General features: G+C 37.7%; 2 protein-coding genes across 3 annotated transcripts in view; one reads left to right on the forward strand and one right to left on the reverse strand.

Annotated features, from left to right (window-relative positions):
- Positions 1 to 19282, forward strand: part of cdc73 (cell division cycle 73, Paf1/RNA polymerase II complex component, homolog (S. cerevisiae)) — a 498975-nt gene that overhangs the window by 235995 nt on the left and 243698 nt on the right. The gene's annotated exons all lie outside the window — the stretch shown is intronic.
- Positions 434 to 12063, reverse strand: LOC147121867 (beta-1,3-galactosyltransferase 2-like). 2 transcript variants are annotated; one of them, XM_085982374.1, is made up of 2 exons: positions 11633 to 12063; positions 434 to 3424 (listed from the first exon to the last, which is right to left on the reverse strand). In XM_085982374.1, the coding sequence occupies exon 2, from the start codon at positions 3057 to 3059 to the stop codon at positions 1785 to 1787; it is 1275 nt and encodes a 424-aa protein (XP_085838500.1). In that variant the 5' UTR covers positions 3060 to 3424; positions 11633 to 12063; the 3' UTR covers positions 434 to 1784. The 2 variants fall into 2 exon arrangements, with proteins under 2 accessions (XP_085838500.1, XP_085838501.1); XM_085982375.1 differs by lacking the exon at positions 11633 to 12063 and adding an exon at positions 11393 to 11612.

Here is a 19282-nt window from a genome sequence, read left to right on the forward strand (position 1 = left end):
ATTGTGCAGTCTTTATGTGTTGGCATGCAGCACCCTATTGATGAGTTCAGATGCTGAGAGTACAGTTTTGACAAAAGGAATTACATTTGTCACTTTTTGTGACATTTTTCAGGAGTTTCTAAACCATTACTATAAAAGTACAGTTGCTTAGAATGATGTATTGGATTTATTCAAAGATTCATTACATTTGGGGTTTTGCTAAAATCTCACTTTTTGAAAAAAACCTGAAATAAACGTTTAAATATTCCAAAAATTCTTTAAAACGGTTCTGCTTAGGTGTTGAATATAAGAAATAAATAGGAAAACCTGATCAAAGTTACACAGCTATCAAATTTTGTTTGCGTTCTGGGCAATTAAATTTGATGAGTGTTGTATAAAAATATATCCATAGATGTGCATGATGCTTTTCAGTTTATGACACAAAACATTTCAGTTGCATTCCAGAATTACTTTAATACTGTCCATCAAACACAAGTTTTCAGTAGTAATTTAGTAATGGGTTTCCAAGCCTTAAATTTATCCATTCCTTTTTTTGGAGCTGAACACTGATCTTGATAAATTTACAGCAGAAAGCAATATTACACAACAGAACTGTCAATACAAAAAAGAAACAAAGTACCATAGTTGTCAGCAAGGTAGGAACATTAAAAGGAAAAATAGATTTTTTGACTTATACCCTCTTTCTGTTGTCTTAAGTTAAAGCCGAATAATTTAACTATTGCAGTAATAAAGCTTTATTGGCATCTTTTCAAAATTCCTGCTTAACTGAGGAGGGGGTGGGGGAGGTGTGGGTGCACAAGAGAAACTGAGGAAAATGAAACATTTTTCAATAAATTGGCCAGTTTAAAAAATTGGTAGGAGTTTTCCATTTCTTCCTGCAAGCAAAGTATGCCACAAAAATAGTCAGAAATAAAATCCAGGACTTTTCAAATGAACAACAATATGAATGATTGTGTGGAGAAACATTCCACTGTAGTAAATAATCCAGAAAAGTAATTAAAGTTCCCCTCAAAAAAAGTTGGTGAACTATCATTTTAGATGAGATACAAGTTACATAATTACCCAAGCTTAGTGGTTCTCCATTCAGGTTTGGCTGTATCCCTTGACATATCTAAGGGAAGATTTGGTTACATAAATCAGCCTCTTTAGTTTGTACTATTCTGTGAACTTTTTTTGTCTGTTGGACTGAATAATCTACTTTGTAGCGCAAATACCTGTAGTGTAATGTAGGGAAATAATTGTGCATGCCTCTACTTAGTAAAAGGTGCTGCATCTTTGAAGTTTTCAGTATTGGTTCTTGAGGATGTAGTTTTATAAAACAATTCTATTTTACTATTCTCAAATAACATTCCTTAAATAGCTCTTATCAACAAGGTTGAACAAAACTTTACACAGTTTAACTTGTACAGCTAACAACAAAATTTGGAATCACATTCTATTTTAAAATTAACTATTGTTGCCACAGTTAAACAGTAAGAATAGTTCACTGAGGTTCATTGCTTTGCATTGCCTAAAATAAATTTAAGTTTGGTTTACATAGACATTCAGTCAACTAAGAACTCCAAAAGCAGATAAACTTCACAACATTTACTGCCCATTGTATGCTCACAACTTTTTCTGAGAGGTTGATTTTTAAATCATGAATTAAAAGAAAAATGCAAACCCTAGTAAAGGTTTCCTAAGCGTTGGAATGTTGCATCGGCTTCATACATAGTCTTTATACATGCTTGGATAATTCATTTACAATACAGTTAACATTGGGCATCTTGGATTCAGATTTGTCATCAGTGCACTTTCTTTATGCGATACCTGCCATGTCCTCTGTAGCCTTTCTCTTTTGCCACGCTGGCGCAGGCGTTGTGCTTGTTTTGCTGCAAGTGGTTCCAGTATTTGATTAATTCACTGGGCTGGAACTGATGGGAGGTAATTAAATGGCTATATTTACAGCTGGAATAAGAAACTCGCCAGTGATTGAAGAGGAACTCATTGGGTGGTGGCGCAGGGTCAATTCTCAGTTTGGCAAGACAGATACCAACGTAGACATCCTCTAAATGCAAACGCCTGATGCTCAAAGAGACCTTGAAAATCTTTTCAGCTAAGTCCCCAGAGAAAACATAACCGGTTCCTGAACAGAAGACTGGATAGCGCTCACTGGGGTAGAGCTCCGGAGGCATGTACCATTTGCTGTCCTTGTTACGATTCGGGGAATAACCACGCATCAGATATCCAGTGAAATAGTTGTGACGTGGAGGATGCACAGGCTTTAACAGTTTGTTTATTAAATACTCCGTGTTCACAAACATGTCGCTGTCAGTCTTCATAACATACCAGGCATGCGGGCAGTATGTTGCGACCCAGTTCATTCCCATCAGAGTTTTAATAGTTAGATTATAATATGTATCCAGAAAGTCTTGTTGAATAATGTCATGATACTGTCTGCTTTCTTCCAGTAAAGTCTGCTGAAAGTTGCCACCAGCCTTTCTAAAACCGAGGAGAAAGAGATGTACCATACGTAATCCAGGGGCAATGCTTTCATTTCCCCAGGTTTGTCTAATGGCGTGTCTAGCTTCAGTTTGGCTAGGTTCAGCTGCAATCAACACAATTAAGAATGGGCTTTGTCCTTCACATTTGTGTGGTTCATTAATGATGTACTTGTATTGGTGATGGGGTATATACCCTGTTCTCTTTTCACTGTATATGGTTCCATTAGCACTCAATACGTCCCCTAATCCCGTTACATCTGGAAGAGAAAGTGCAGTGCTAAAATTTACTGTATGAATCTTGTGTACTTGAGCAGTCTCTTTCCAAATGCTCCTCATTGTGCTCTGGTTGGTAGTACTTTTTGGTGACCTGAATCCCCTCATTGTATGAGAAACAGAATAACCAGTTTCTCTTGACCAGGTTTTGCTAGTTACCCAGTCATGCTGATTAATGAACAGAAACATTGCAAACAAAAACACAAGGCATATCAGTGCAATAATATGAGTACGAAACAGAGACCGTTTAACATTCCAGGTCATCTTCATTAGGCAGCAGTAGCGTCTTCTCCACTGAAGCATGTTGTAGCGGGGCTATTTGCAATGCCTAATGCTTTTTTGCTCTCACATTGGCTGTGTTTTATTACACAGCATATTCTTTAAGGCTGTCCCTTATTAAAGTGCTCTAGGAGCTTGGTTTTTGTTATATATTGGTGTCTGTTTCTTCAGAAAATAAGTGGGACAGGTTGGTATTTGGCCTATTGCAGACCTTTTTCCTTTTATCAGCTCATCCAAATGAAATCAGTAAGTAAGTAATCCATCTTTAAATATGAATATTTGTTGAGTTAGAAGTTCCATTGAAGCAACATATTTATTTAAGTAAATGTGGATGGCACTTGATATCCAAATTTCCGGAGTCTTTGTTCTCAATATTCCGCAGAAGGAAACTGCAATACAAACGAGTCATTATAATTTGTAGTCTATGGTTCACACTTATACACATTGCATTAAATTCAGGTTATTGACACTAAAAATTGCTCATTATGTTTGTGTATATTTTAAGTATCAAAGTTCTTTTGTTTTAATATCCATATTATTGTGCTGGGCTTTATAGCTTTTTATGAGAGTTTCTATTTTACAGATTGGAAGTGAGAAATGGTACATTTTATCATGTAGAGAACATTTCATCTACTGTTGAGTTATTTTAGTGAAATAATGCATTGTTACAGTTTTACCAGCCTGTCATTTTGAATTGTTACCAAATAATTCACATTCATGTGTCCCTTCTATGTTGCAATCAATGCTTATTGTAATGTTTTTAATGCATATATTATTATATATATCTATCTATTTATAGCATTCCCTCCCTCAACAATAGCTAATCAGTCAGAGGCCTTTTACAGTAAACATTCAAGTCTTGAATAGGGCAGCCTGGAAGGTTGATTATAAAGGAATTGTGTTAGTCATCGTGCACTACTGAGATTGTTTCTGTCAACCTGTACTGTATTTTGAAAGTCAACGAGGAAATGCACCTGTCAAAATTAATTTTCATGCTTCAGTTACTTCATTGCAGAACATTTGAACACTAACACCTGATAAACATATCTACTTGTCACTCACCTTTAAACTTGTACTTAAGAACTATGAAGTTGAAAAGAGTAGTTTTGTCATGTTGCAGCAAGTTTTAGATTAATATTTGTGTAAGATGACCTTTATGATTTGCTACATCTTGCCACATACTACAAAAAACCTTTTCAGTATTGCTACTGATGAAATGAAACCTGAAGCGTGGCAGTCCTCATTTCCTACAAATACCGAATTAAAGCATTTTCTAGTACTTACAGGAATTCGCAAGTAGTTGTCTAACATCTGTAGATTGTGTCTTTAATTTTGTATCTGGTAGAGGTCAACGCCTATATCTCCACAGAATGCTTTTGACAATATTTAACAGACCAAAGCACCAATTTTAACTCTGCCATTGATAGCAATATTGTTGAATATTTTTATAAGTAGGCAACAATATTTTCCTGAACATTGAATTATTTATTCCAGCTTCTGGTGGGCTCATTTTGGTTTTTTTAAATTGCACTCTTATGTCAAGATTGATTTTATATTGTCTTAATGTCGCTTGAAATTTTTGGCACATTGCTTGACCAGAAGGAATGCAGTTCTGAATTTTAACAGTTTTATAAAAGTTACAAACAAAGACTGGTATAACTGGACTAACAATGTATGACAGTATCTCAGCAATCTGCAGTCAAAAATTAATTCTCATGAGTTAGAGAACTTGTTTAATGGATGAAACAAACTGTTGTCTGTTAAAGCATTTGCTCCAGTTGTTATAGTTTCAACAGTCCAATCAATAAAGATGACCTCAAAATACAATTCCCACATCTGTGGTTATGAATGTGTGTGAAAATAATGCATTTTAGACTTAATCGCTGGCCCCGTTAATCAATACAGCCTTGCTTATCCTTTTAGTACACTTGGCTTAATGTAGCTAGATCGAGCAAGAATTATTTATTTTTCCCATATATATCAGGATAATTTTCAATTGAGCAGGTAAATAAATGGCTAAGAATCAAGATACAAATATGGATTTTTCTTCATGCTATTGTGAAAATTCAGTAAAAGATTTTATATACAAGAATTTTATTTAAGAACATGTATGTTCAATAAATAGACCATTCTTTTAGCTTAAGTTGAACTTTTATATTTGCGTATAATAGGGATTGTATTCTACATAAAACATTTATGGAGAATACAATCCCTGTTGTATGCAAATATAAACACTTGGCATTTGAGTGTAAGATTTTTTTATGCCTGTATGAAACAAAAGGCAGAAGTTTAACTAGTGTTGGTAAACTTCAGTGTTGTGTACATGAACAGTAATTTTTTAGTTGCATTAGAAATGTAACTTAGCTAATAATTAATGTTTACCCGAAAGTTGTTGCAAAAGGAGTAGAGTAGTTGAGTGCTGCAGATTTTTTAAAATAAATGTAATTGATCATAAATTTTAAAAAAATGGATTGAGATGCTCAAAAATTACATTTTTATGATAAAATGTGAATTTTTTTGTTGAATACTTTTTTTGTTCCAATAGTAAATTATATGGATGTAGGCTATGAGAGGAAAAATACATACATATCACTTTCAGTAAATATTGTTTGTTTAACAGTTTAGCAGTCCAATTCTAAGAGGCCAAAATGGGTTATGAATTATACTTTAATACCAGTGGAAATTAGATATATTTACTTGTGGGGATATAGTGAAAAGGAAACTCTGGCTCCAAATAGATTTCTTTTGTTTTTTTCGTTATTGCACACCTATTAGTTTCTAGTTCCAATTCATTTTTATTTAATCTACTCAAGAAAGATGAGTTTCAATTGGATATTTTCCAGAGATTGAAGGCTGCTGTATAGAATTGTTGATGGCCTTGTACCTTTAAATTGTGATGTCTCTATTTCAGGTTGGCAGAAATTACATGGAAATTCACGGAGCTCTGTGGTTTAAGTTCAGTTTACTTTAGCTTTTAACACAGTGCAGAATGACTCTGAGCACGCACAAATTCCTCCTGCTTAGTCGTTGGTTTAAATCAAATTTAAATCTTGCAATTAAAAAAAACTTGTTAATATTTTCAAGTTTTACTGATGCATTTTAGGCAGCAGTAGCAAACAATTACATCTGTGATCTGCTGACGAGCCCTGTAACATTCTTTTTCAAATGAATAAATGGTTGCTCTAAATATCAGCAATTAGATAATGAAACAAAGATTCTGTATCTTAAAAGTAACCGTAGTTGAAGTCGGTCTGGCTCCAGTACAATGAGTTCTAAAGCAAAACTCAAGGTAATTTGGAGATAATCTGAAATGTCCAGTGACCATGGAACAAATAGAAAATGTTGCATAGATTAATGACTTTAATCTCCTGTTATTTAAAATACAGTGACATAATTAAAGAAATGCCAAGTAAATGGATGATTGTTGCTAGGTTGCCTTGGCTGCTGTGGCAGGCTTGCTTGACCTCTAATGGCTGATTCAGTCCTGTATTTTGGTATCTTTCACAATAAATTAAAGCATGATTGATGTAATTTAACTCAATATAGCATTGCAATACACTTTAAAAAGAACCACCAAATTATTAACGCTTAATATTTCATTGAGTGGAAATGAGCTTGTATAGTCTATTCGGACAGACCTCTGAAAATGATTTTTCTCTACTGTTCTTTGAGATTAAGCTTATATTAAACTTAATTTTCTACTTGAAATGTCCTTATGTACAAATTTAGTGTCTTTTTAAAAAAAGTAAGATGCATAAAATTGTAATGGGCTGAGCAGTGAAGGGTGCATTCATACACTTAAAACAACCGATTGAAAGATATGGCAATCGGTTGGGAATTAAAAGAAATTGTTGTGAATCCTTTAACACTTTTTTCAGTCAGTCCTTCTCTTGAAGTTGGCAACTTCTGCTAGGATATGAGTCCTATTGCTGGGATGATCCACTGGTAAATAAATGACTGATTGCTCGTCTTCATATAGGAACCTCGACTGTATAGTGGTGGGGGAAGAGAGATTCAGACCTGACCCTTATCCTCTCCTTGACTGACCTCCACAGAAGGAGAGTGAGCCCTGCTTGTTACTTATTTTCCTGGACTGAGACCAGTTGTCCCTTGCCCACTCTTCCCTCCTGACCTCAAGCCTAGATTGACCGACTCAGCTTGGACTGGGGATTGAACCAGAGACCTTGTCTGTGTGGCCCGTGGGGTGCATTTACACTGAGGCATTTGTGGTCCTCCAGCTCAGAATTTAAAAAAAATCAATTTTGTTCAGTAGTTTTACAAATGTCTTCCTGGGATTTGAACTGTGTGCCTTTTAAGAGACTAGAATGAACCTTTTTGGATTTAATTGCTGTGAATAGAATAAATTGCAAATTTTATTAATGTTGCCAATTATTAGAGCAAATAAATAAATGACTGTGCAGTTAGCTATCTTTCTTTATAGATCAAGAGCTTATAAGCTAAACTGAAGGCATTCACTTGGGACTGTTCCACCTTTAGTTCCTACTTTCAGGATGTAGAATGCAAGTGTCCACCTATTTTTATTTTTTTTGGTACCCTGGTGTATGAAATGTTAATAAAATAGGGCCTGTTCTCATGCACAATATTCAGTGCAAGAAATTATTGAAAAACAAATCAAGATCAACAAGTAGAGCATTGCTGAGAATGAGTATCGTAATAAGGAAAATGGGAGGAAAGTGGGTGACCTGGCATCATTTTGTTCAACTGGTTCTCCATTCAGAACTGATTTAGACAGAAAGTACATCACACTGGGGAAATGATTGAAACATATTCATTGATTTGACCTTTTTAAAGTACATATGGATTCAAAGGCATTCTGAACAGTCTTGGATAGTGCAGCATGCCAGTGCCTTGAGTGGTTGAGTGTGGATTTTTCATGATTCGATAAATGGCTTTGACATTTTGTATTGGGAAATATGTGCTTTTTCATTCGTGGCAATACGAGGAGCCTAGGGTGGTGAGCCAATCCTGTGCTACTTATTGTGCTCCACCCCTATAGTCGCACAAGCTTGGTAACAAGTCAGCTGACAATCCATACATGACATCCTGTGTAGAGACACATACATGGAAGGAAATAAATAGTATGGGGTTTTTGAAAACATGATCAAAATGCTGAAGAAACTTAATATTTGGTTTATTACTGATTTAGTAGAAAGCAAGATATATTTAATGGCCTCTTTGTTTGGGGGGCGGCTGATATTGGTGTAATTCTAAAAGGTTGCATTTGATAATCATTGAACCTGCAGAAGCTGATGTAGATGTGCCGTGTCAATACTGCTTGACATTGCAGTCAACTGAAATAACTACAAACAACCAGAAATGGTGTAAAGATTGTGTTATCAAGTGAAAGATAAACATTGTATACAGAGAAGAGATCACTTAAGGGATTAGGAACCCTTTAATTCTGTTGACATTTTCCGGCACCAGTAAGCGGGTTGACGTAGCACTAGCAGTGCTTTATAATTGCAAGAGTTAAATGCTGAGAGAAACTGTTTATTTGGAAGTAGCATCGGCCTTCTTTGGCTTTAATGCTGCAGTTGTTACTGAATTATTGAACAGTTTGTTACATATAAGGCAAATAGTGGTTTACCTGGGAGTGTGCTACAAGATCGGAACATTATCAAGGAGTTGTTCAGATGTGGTAGACCAAAAATGTTCACCTTTTGATTGCATTATAGGTGTAAAAATAAACGTCTCTAAATTATACATCTAGCTAGATGATTAACATGTCTTTTAGTAGGTTGTGATTTAAATATTGACAATTTTAACAGCTGAAAGATAGAAAACATATTGCATAACATGAGGGGCAGGAGGAGAGACAAGTGCACACAACAAAAGGTACTACAAACGATATATGGAATGGCAAGAAGGTAGTGATGCAAGAACATTTTTGTATTGTTTTAATGAGTCATTCGCCATTGGACATATACTACAATAAATATGACTGAGAACAGGTCCCTTGGCAGGACTTTGGGGGAAAGAAATCTGTTGCATCAAATTTTCCTGCAAAAATAATCTTTAAATTTAATACTTTCACAATTAAAAGAGTTTTTGGCTTACAAAATATATATTTTTTCTTTCATGATCTCACAGCCAACTCTTAATTTGAATTCAGTCAAATTAACTGATCATTTCAAATTTTCTTAGCACTAAATTTCCACTTTGCTGTATTATTTGCATTGCTTAATGCAAATTGCTGGCTATTTCAAACTTTTTAAGCACAAAAAACAACGGCATTATCAAGAGTAGAATGTACTTACAAAAATTACTTGTTCTACTTGAAATGTATATAACTGAGTTGATGAAATGAGGTATAAAACATTCCAAGACTAGTATGGGTGAAAGAAACAAATGATCTCAGATTTAAAAAACTTTATTTTCTGATGCTGAAGTACCATTACAGTCCTCATAAGATTAAGGGCAGCATAAGCATTCTGCGAACAGGAGGTAGAGAACAAATTAAGTACATTTTTGAGCCCTAAAATGACATTGGTGATCAAATCTCCATACTATATTAGTTAACTTTTGGAAGCTGCTAATCTAGTCAGCAGGATGTTGTATTTTTATTTATATGGCTTGCTTTTGGATTTTTTATTCTAATTTATATTGGAGCTTTAACAGATGGAAATAGAATTTGTTTCGTTTTAGTAATGTGTAATCTTTAACAGTTGCTCAAAAAGTTTTGTCAATTCAAAGGCTTTATATTTCTAATCTGCATCATCTATTGTATTCAGTAGAATGTAGCTACAGTGGTTTGTTTGTTGTATTTGGGGTTATTGGCACCTTCTTAATAATAGGTTGGTAATTTCCCCAATTATTTAATTAAAATTAGTAAAAATTATTTTGCTAAAATGTTGAGGCCTCTGGGTAATATATGTTAACTGCAATCTTTATTTAAGAGATACATTTTTATCTGAATGAACTGTTGCAATTGAACAGTGTTTTGTTCACACCGTATAGTTAGGGACATACAGACATTGTATTTGCTTTAATATACAGTAGATGATGATCGGTTAGTTTCTAATTTTGAGGATGGCTGTTTCCTGATTCTGCCCTAGTGAACTTCAAATGCTCAAGTTCAGTGGGGTATTGAAGTAGCTTTTTTTTTTAACATTCCAAAATTTGTAAGTATTTAAAATTAGATGAATCAGTTACTACTTAATAATACTTTTTTATTTACCGAAAATCTATTGCACTGCTCGTCACTAGGTGGTAGTGCCAAGCGTACATGAGCTAGGTTTCACAATAACTATCCGAGTAACGTTTATTTGAAGTGCTTTATTTCGTAGTTTCAGGTAACACCTACAAAGTTGAATTGAAATTTTTAAAAGATCCTATCAATCCCAACATGTTCTTAATATAAAATGGTGTATGCACAATTTTTATTTCACACTCGCTTTCTAAACACGGCCAGCCATGAATCCCACATAAAAGTCAGTAAAGCTTAGGAGTTGGTCATTAAATGTCATTACATTTTACTTAGCGGCTTAGTTGTGTTGTGATGTTATTAAAAAATAACGTTGCTGTCGGCATATATATATATATGCTTAATGATTCATTGCAGTCTGCTGATTGATGTCTGAGCCAAACACTGACTGCGGTACAATATTTGAATAAGATTTAGCAGAGACTGTTTTCAAGTCTGGCATATTTGTTGCTTGTTTGTTGTACTTTATATCAAAAGAAATATCATTGGAAAAATGGAAACAAAAATTTATCTAGTTTGAAATAGACACAAATTAAATGTGCACTGTCACAGGTGACGCAGAGACATATAAGGATTTATGCTAAGTTTTTCTACTCTTGTGTGTATTGTAAACCTAAATAATTGTTGACTTTGATTTTTGCTGGATGTGTTTAGTTTTGATAGCTTAAAGCAGTCTGTCCTTACAGGATGCCATAATTAAGGCTGCACTGGTCTTGAATAAAACAGTACTATACCTGCACAGCTTAACCTCAATAAAATAGTAAACAGCATTTTGTTCCCCACTTGTGCAGTTTAACAAATATAATTTGACTTATCAATGTCTAGTCTTTTGTTTTGATGGCTCAATGCTCACAGCATGTGGCATCAGAGTAAAGCCATTTAACTGGGCTCTTGATCTGCTTGTATACTGGAAATTATTCTTAGGCAGCACTTTAAAACAAAAATTCCTATACTGATTTTTGAAGCTGTTGTCATCCATTTTCTTTATACTGTAGTGTATAATACAGTGAATTTAATCTGTTCAGTTTTGCTTCATTGCTCAAATGCAGATGCTCCTGCACATGAACAATGGGTCTCTTGTTCTCGAGGCAACTCTAAAGCATAAGAATAGTACAAGTAAGCTTTAACATACCTTCCTTTAACGGGCCTTTTATGGGTAGAGATGCATTCGCCGGCTGCAAACATGTTTTTGGCTAGCTATCATACCAGCAAGAGGCTGCTGCTGAACATGCGCATATCTGGAGTAATTCAGCCTACGCTTAATTTTTACTTTTGTCTGCCCATCTGCCTGTTCAATGCTGTCCGTCATTACATAGAACTGCCTCAACAAAAGCACTGAGAATTTTTTTCACTTTTGAAGACGGTTGCTTACCATAGTAGCCACATTGGAGAGCACTTCGCCAGCTCTTTAGTCAAACGATGCAGTCCCGCAATCCTCAGCTGTATTTCTGGTCGTTCAGTGTTTATAGACATCAGCAATAGAAGGCAACTGCTGTGTGCATGGACCGATTCGTCGGTTGTGTACGGCATATTAGGGGAGCTATGTCCATTCCTTTGGGTTGCTAGGCAGCTAAGGCATGATTGTGAGCAGTGCTGTTGCCGGATAGGCTTGGTCTGTTAAGCTTACTGCTTTTGCAGCACAAGTGAAAATAAGGACAGAATCTGCTTTTGACTGACTCTGTCCTCTGATAGCAGAAGGAAACGTCAGTGTACAGGCGACTCCCACGTGATCATTACTGTATTAATCTCCTTCCTGTCTTCGATAACAATACTGCTGCAGGACTCCTGGTGTTAGATGAAGCAATACATACTGTGCATGAATTTATCAATGGGTATTGCTTCACTAGAAAAATTAAGCAAAAAATGTTGGTAGCAGGCTTGAAAAGAGGCGCAAGTCTTTTATTTGCAGTACTGTCCCTCTCCAACCTTTGTTAAAAGGGAATAATACAGCTTATACTTTTGCCATTTGGCTACTTAAGGAAAGATATTTCCTGCCTATTATGGATTGCTAAATATACTTCACATTTGACGATTGGATAGTACCACCTACTTTAAAAAATACACAGTGTGTACAGTATATATTTTCATGAAAAATTCACTCCTCACCAGTCCCTTTTTGTGGTAACCCTTTGAGAACTGAAAGATTTCAAAATATCGTGATTTTTTTTGTCATGCAGCAATTGATCATTTTTATTTTTTTCCCACAAATTAGTACTGAATCAAATTAAATAAATGGAGATTAAAAAAAACTTAAATCTTGTTTTAGATTTAAATTTTAAATTTCAACCAACTTCACTAAAATGTACATGGAAATTAAAAACACAAATTTTCACTACCACCCTCATTATTTCCTGGATGAGAGGGTAGGTAAGTAACTTGGTCGAAGACTGAATCAGTGCTTCTCTAGAGTCAGACTATAGGAGGTAACGCAAGAAGGCTGACTGTTCCCGTTTGGATGCATATCACCACCACCACTTGGCACCTCAACCAAACAGCCTGAGTTTCTGTATTGTAAGTTATATACACAAATCCACATTGTATCTAGGGTTGCCAACCCTCCAAGAATGTCCTGAAGTTTCCAGAAACTGGAGATTAATCTCCAGGAGAAAAATCATAAGGGCATTTAAAAAAAAATTCTTTCAACACTTTTGCTTAATAATTAAAAAATGCTGTTTGACTGACATTTAAGACCCTTCAAAAAAGGTAACAGTCTGTTCGCTTTCCAATTGGCGTGGGAAGGCGTGGCGCTGTCAAAATGGGCATGTTGGACGACCAACGGGGACGGGGAATTGGAGAGACGCTGTCATGTGATGAAACCGCCATGAATACATTCAACCAGAGTTGGCAACCCTAATTGTATCGCATAAGGGGGACCGCGGAGACGTTTCCAGGGGTCCGCAAAGCATTGATCAATTATTTGTTGGAGAAGATCTTTGGTTCATTTTTACATTCTACAATTTTTCAATGTGGGTCGGGGAGGAGGCGGGATCTGAGTGTTCACGTTCGGGTTCCTTCCAATGATCTCATTGTTGTCTGTGGGAGGAGAGCGGAGGCTGGCTGGTAATGCAGCTAAAGGCAACTTATTTGGAAAAGTCTTCCATTGGGGCCCAGCTTTGTTTATTTTTCAGTCTCCTGGAAAGGAGATATGTGGCTGAGAAAAGCCGAGTGAGTACTGGCGCAGGAGGTGGGGCGGCCTTCAATTTACAGCACTGCAAATGGGAAGGGAAACACCGCAATGGGTGCGTCCTTTCGGGGTAAATTCCTAATTTATGGGACTAACTGGATTGCTCTTTGAAAGAGCCGCCGCAGACTTGATGGGCCAAATGGTCGCCTCCTGTGCTGTATGATTCTATGGCCGCGATTTCCCCTACCGTGGCGGGTCACGGCCTCGTTGCTGGCTCCATCCTGGCCTCTAACTTGACTTTCCAATGTTAAGCCCGCCCAGCGAGTTTCCCGGCCAATTGAAGGAAGTGGGTCTGATGACGCGTCATCAGCTGGTTTCCTTAAAGGGCCCATGCGCAAATTTACTTTGACATAATAAGGAGATGGCAGTTGAATTGAACAAGTATTTTGCATCGGTCTTCACTATAGAGGATACAAGTAACATCCCAGAAATAGCTGTAAATCAGAAAATGGAAGGGAGGGAGGAACTCAAGAAAATTACAATCACCAGGGAAGTGGTACTGAGCAAATTGTTGGAGCTGCGGGCTGATAAATCCCCGGGTCCTGTTGGACTTCATCCTAGGGTCTTAAAATAAGTGGCTAGTGAGATAGTTGATGCGTTGGTTTTAATTTTCCAAAATTCCCTAGATTCGGGGAAGGTTCCATTAGATTGGGAAATAGTGAATGTAACTCCTTTATTCAAAAAGGGAGGGAGACAGAAAGCAGGAAACTACAGGCCAGTTAGCTTAACATCTGGCATAGGGAAGATGTTAGAAGCTATTAAAGACATTATAGCAGGGCACTTAGAAAAGTTCAAGGTAATCAGGCAGAGTCAACATGGTTTTATGAAAGGGAAATCAGGTTTAACCAATTTATTGGAGTTCTTTGAGGCAGTAACGTGCTGTGGATAAAGGGGAACCGGTGGATGTACTCTACTTAGATTTCCAGAAGGCATTTGATAAGGTGCCACATCAAAGGTTATTGCAGAAAATAAAAGCTCATGGTGTAGGTTTTTTTTTCATCTCAAGTTCTTTTTAATTTCACTTATTTAGCTCTTTAGCAGTTAATTAAAATTGAGGCTTTTGCTAATTTCAAATTATATTTTTTTAAAAGAGGTTTGCAATTAAAATTTTTTAGATGAGCAGTAGTTTTTACGGCAGTACTTAAAATAAATGTAACAAGTAGGAAAGCAAACAGCAAGCGCAGCTATAAATAAATTGTCAAACATCACACCAAGGATAGTGAGAAACAGGCACACCTATCTCACTGATATCTGTAAGTAAATACCTGTTTTCTTAAAATCATTATTAAAACACTCTTCACATGCAGCACTTTCATAATGGGCCGGATTTTCCGACCCCCATGGGTGCATGCAAGGCATGCGCTAAAATCCGGCACTTGTGATCTGTCAAGAATCCTCTTGACAGATCCTTCGCCTGCCCGGGAGAAGGGCCTCTGCAGGTGGAGAGTTCCGCTTTCTGCACAACTTCCGCCCGCTGAAAACCGTGAAATATTTTGTGCCTGGTAAAAGCAGGCGTAAGGCTTGCTTTTACCAGCATAAGAGTTTAAAAAGATTTTAAAAAATTCATTGATTTATAATTTAAAAATACTTTAAATATTTTTAGCACCCTAAAATATTTAATTTAATGTAACTTTAATTAATTTTAAATGTGACTTAAAAAAATATTCTTTAATGTTTAACTGTTTTTAAATGTGATCCCCCATTCATACTTTTGACAGATCTGTGCGTAGAGAACTGTCAAAAGTATGAAGGGGGATTCCCTTCTTTGATTGGTTCCCCATGGCCCACGTGATTCCAGGGGGGCTTGCGAACTGCATGCGCCCCTGGGCTACCTGGGTCTCTGCGCATTTCGTAGAGCCGAGGCCCAGGATCGCAAGCCTCAGGACCTACGGAACCAGCACGTAGGTTCGTAGATTTTTTCCGATCGGAGGCATCCGCCCGCACAAAGCCTCCGATCGGAAATTCAGGCTCATTATGAGTATTATATAGTATAATTTAGATGGGGGGTCCGTGATTACTAATCGATTTGAAAAGGGATCCTTCAAGCAAAAATGTTTTGAGAAGTACTGCATTGATGCACCATTGCCCTTTATCATTGACTGTCCAAGTGAGCTTAATTCAAGTTTGCAACAACACAAAGCTGGGTGGGCATGTATGCTGTGAGGAGGATGCAGAGAAACTCTAGTATGATTTGGGCAGATGCAATATAATGTGGATAAATGCGAGGTTGTCCACTTTGGTGGCAAAAACAGGAAGGCAGATTATTATCTGAACAGCAATAGATTGGGAGAAGGGGAAGTGCAACGAGATCTGGGTGTCCTTGTGCACCAGTCGCTGAAGGTAAGCATGCAGGTGCAGCAGGCGGTTAAGAAGGCAAATGGTATGTTGGCCATCATAGCGAGAGGATTCGAGTACAGGAGCAAGGATGTCTTGCTGCAGTTGTACAGTGCCTTGGTGAGACCACACGTGGAGTATTGTGTGCAGTTTTGGCTGCCTTATCTGAGGAAGGATGTTCTTGCCATGGAGGGAGTGCAGCGAAGATTCACCAGACTGATACTTGGGATGGCAGGAATGACCTATGACGAGAGATTGGGTTGATTGCGCTTGTATTCGCTAGAGTTTAGAAGAATGAGAGGGGATCTCATTGAAACTTATAAAATTCTAACAGGACTAGACAGACTAGATGCAGGAAGGATGTTCCCGATGGCGGGGGAGTCCAGAACCAGGGGTCACAGTCTAAGAATAAGGGGTAAGCCATTTAGGACTGGGATGAGGAGGAATTTCTTCACCCAGAGAGTGGTGAATCTGTGGAATTCTCTACCACAGAAGGCAGTGGAGGCCAATTCATTAAATATATTCAAGAAGGAGTTAGATATATTTCTTGAGGCTAAAGGGATCAAGGGATATGGGGAGAAAGCAGGGACAAGGTACTGAATTTGGATGATCAGCCATAATCTCATTAAATGGCGGAACAGGCTCGAGGGGCCGCATGGCCTACTCCTGCTCCTACCTTCTATGTTTAATTGTATAACTTTAGGTTTTTTTAAAATTGATTTTTCTTCATTTCCCTCCCTCTTGATTGTTTGCTGGGGTAAAATTCCTGGTCACTCCAGTTCCTTCACCAAGCACATGTCCATTATTCATGCATGAGCTTCTACAGTGAGTGTCAAGCAGACTATCTGGTCATGGTGGCATCAAATTGAGTATAATCTTGTCCTCATCAGATATCCAGATTCTTGCAATTTCAGTGGGAGATACTGGGAACAGTTTTCCCCTTCCTAATCCAGGAGTGCTGACATGGATTGTGGAGACTCTACCATTGCTGTTGCTGAGATCAAGTAACTCAGCACAGATTGGGGATGGAACATGGACCTCCCTGCCCTTTATGCCTCAATTGCTACTGGATGCACTTGCTGAGCAACCCTTCAGTTGTAGACAGTAGTAACTTGTCACCTCAAAATTGTTTTAAAAATCACTAAATATTAATTAAACCTATTAAGTATGTCTTCTCATCAGTTACTGAATTGTTTTTGAAATTCTACAGATTAACTATGCTTTGCCCATTTGCTATGATTATAGTATTAATCTTTTTCCCAATAATGACTTAATGCAAATGCACAATACAAATTCACTTCACAAAATTAGCATTATATTTTTCGAAATAGGATCCATTTACAAATCTCTGCATTTCTCCTAGCCTCTTGAAAGATTTTTGAATAAGTTTCACAATCTTCCATGTTCTATATCCATATGTTTGTGGGTGAAATGTTTTTTATTAAGTGTTGATGACATTTTGAGAAGTTTATTGTAAGTGTTATATAAATGCAAGTTGTTGTTTACATGAAAAAAAACTTGCAGATGGAGATTCTTTTCAAGGTTGTCACTCGGATTTTGGCCCCTCTCCACAGGCTTCTCTCCACCCCCCAACCATTCCCTTCCCTCACCAATTTAAAACTAAATCATCACTCAAAGCTACCTTAAATCCCTCTGTTCTATCCAACTACGTGCATAATCTTGCTCTCTTTTCCAAGTTCCCAGAATGTTTTGTTATCACCTGTCTCTACACTCATCTCACCCACTATCTTGTTCTAATTTCTGCAGTCTAGTTTGTGTCCTGCTCACAGCATCAAGAACGTCCTGGTTGAAGTGACCAGTGACGTCCTTTTTGACTGGACGGCAATTGGCCCAGAAATTCAGGTCGGGGGCTTCCCGCGGGTGCAAGCCACCGACCTGCACTTAACTAGCGCGCCGGCCTTTGAGCTCTGGGCCCGCGTGGAATTCCGATCCGGGGCCTGCTCCAACTGCCGGCGCGCAGTGCTTGTGTATCCCAGGGGCACAGTTAGTTCGATGCGTCCCCTGGGATCACATGGGCCATGGGGAGCCAATCGGAGCAGGGAATGCCCATTCATAAGTTTGACCTTATAAATACTACGGGCCCCAAAACCTCACTAAATCTTCAAATAAATTTTTTTTTAAATCACATTTTTTAAATAAACTATAAATTACATGAAATAACTATTTTAAACTTTACATTTTTGAATTTTTTTTTAAATTTTCTAACTGGGCTAAAAATAAACTTACCTTGCTTTAAAGTATTTAAAAATAATAAACCTGTGGAAAAAAATTCTTTAATTTTAATTAATTCACCACTTACCTTGTTAAAAGCAGGCCTTACGCCTGCTTTTTATATGTGTAACTTCTGGAGAGTTACCCTCCCGGGAAAACCTGCACAAAAAACGTAAGTTCGATACGCACGCGCAGCCTCTCCTGCGCACGCATTCGAACTCTGAACCCCTTCTTTCAGGGGAACGGAAGTGCCGGTTTCCCGTGCATGCGCAGTGCATGCAGGAAACTGGCACTTCCATTGGGCTTACGGGTGAGTGCCCCATGCGTACTCACCCGTGGAGACCCGAATTTCTGGGCCATTATCTTTCCTTGCCCATTTTGTTTTGCTCTCGTGACTCTATTCCTGCCTACTTGATATAGCCAGCATAACCCTCGCATGGCTTTTCATCCCGCCTCCAAAGATCATCTCTGGTGTGCTGCAGGACTCCATTTTTGGTCTGTTCCTATTCCTTGTTTGCAAGCTGCCCTGATAGCATTCTTATTGAGCACCATGCTAGCTTTTATATATGTGCTGATGGCACGAAACTTTACCTCCAGTGCAGCGCACTCAACTGCAATACCTGCAATGTTGTCTGACTGGCTTTGTGACACTGCGTTGTAGATGATCCAGAACTTCCTCCAGCTTAATGTTGACATATTGAAGCCCTGCTAAGACTTGAGAAGAGCAGGAATTCCATGTCAGGTAACGAGTCCAGTACAGGTCACTGCACATATTCCCAGGAATGGATTAAAGCCACGGTGAAGTTCTACATGTGAATTGGCATTTTCTACGATCAGTAGAGTTTTCTGTAGCTCCTGCTTAAAACTCCATGGATGGCCGGCAGTGAAATATGTCCCCGATAATTGTGCCTTGATCTAGGTGTCTCTTGGACATCTTTGCCTAAACAACTGTGCGCACCTGAGTTTTGGTCTTTCATTGTCAAAGTGGGCAATCACTAAGGTTATTTCGAAGAACATTGGCCAGTTCTCTTTGGCTTTATCTATGACTTGCATTTCTCTGATCCATGTAAGGACTGCACATTCAGTGCTTTAGGATTCCTGATTTCCTAATAAAAAGATTTTAGCACCACTGGTATACTTCAAATTTGAAATGGACTTCAGCCAGCTGTAGTTTTTCTGAAGCTTGGCAAACACTATTATGTTGTCTGGTTTGAAGCCCAGTAGCCTTTGAACTCCAGATAACTAAACTATGGATTCTTTGAAGGACAGTCA

Source organism: Somniosus microcephalus, chromosome 3 (assembly GCF_052327205.1).
Source record: "Somniosus microcephalus isolate GS21.2 chromosome 3, FLI_Smic_1.0, whole genome shotgun sequence".
NCBI lineage: Eukaryota > Metazoa > Chordata > Chondrichthyes > Squaliformes > Somniosidae > Somniosus > Somniosus microcephalus.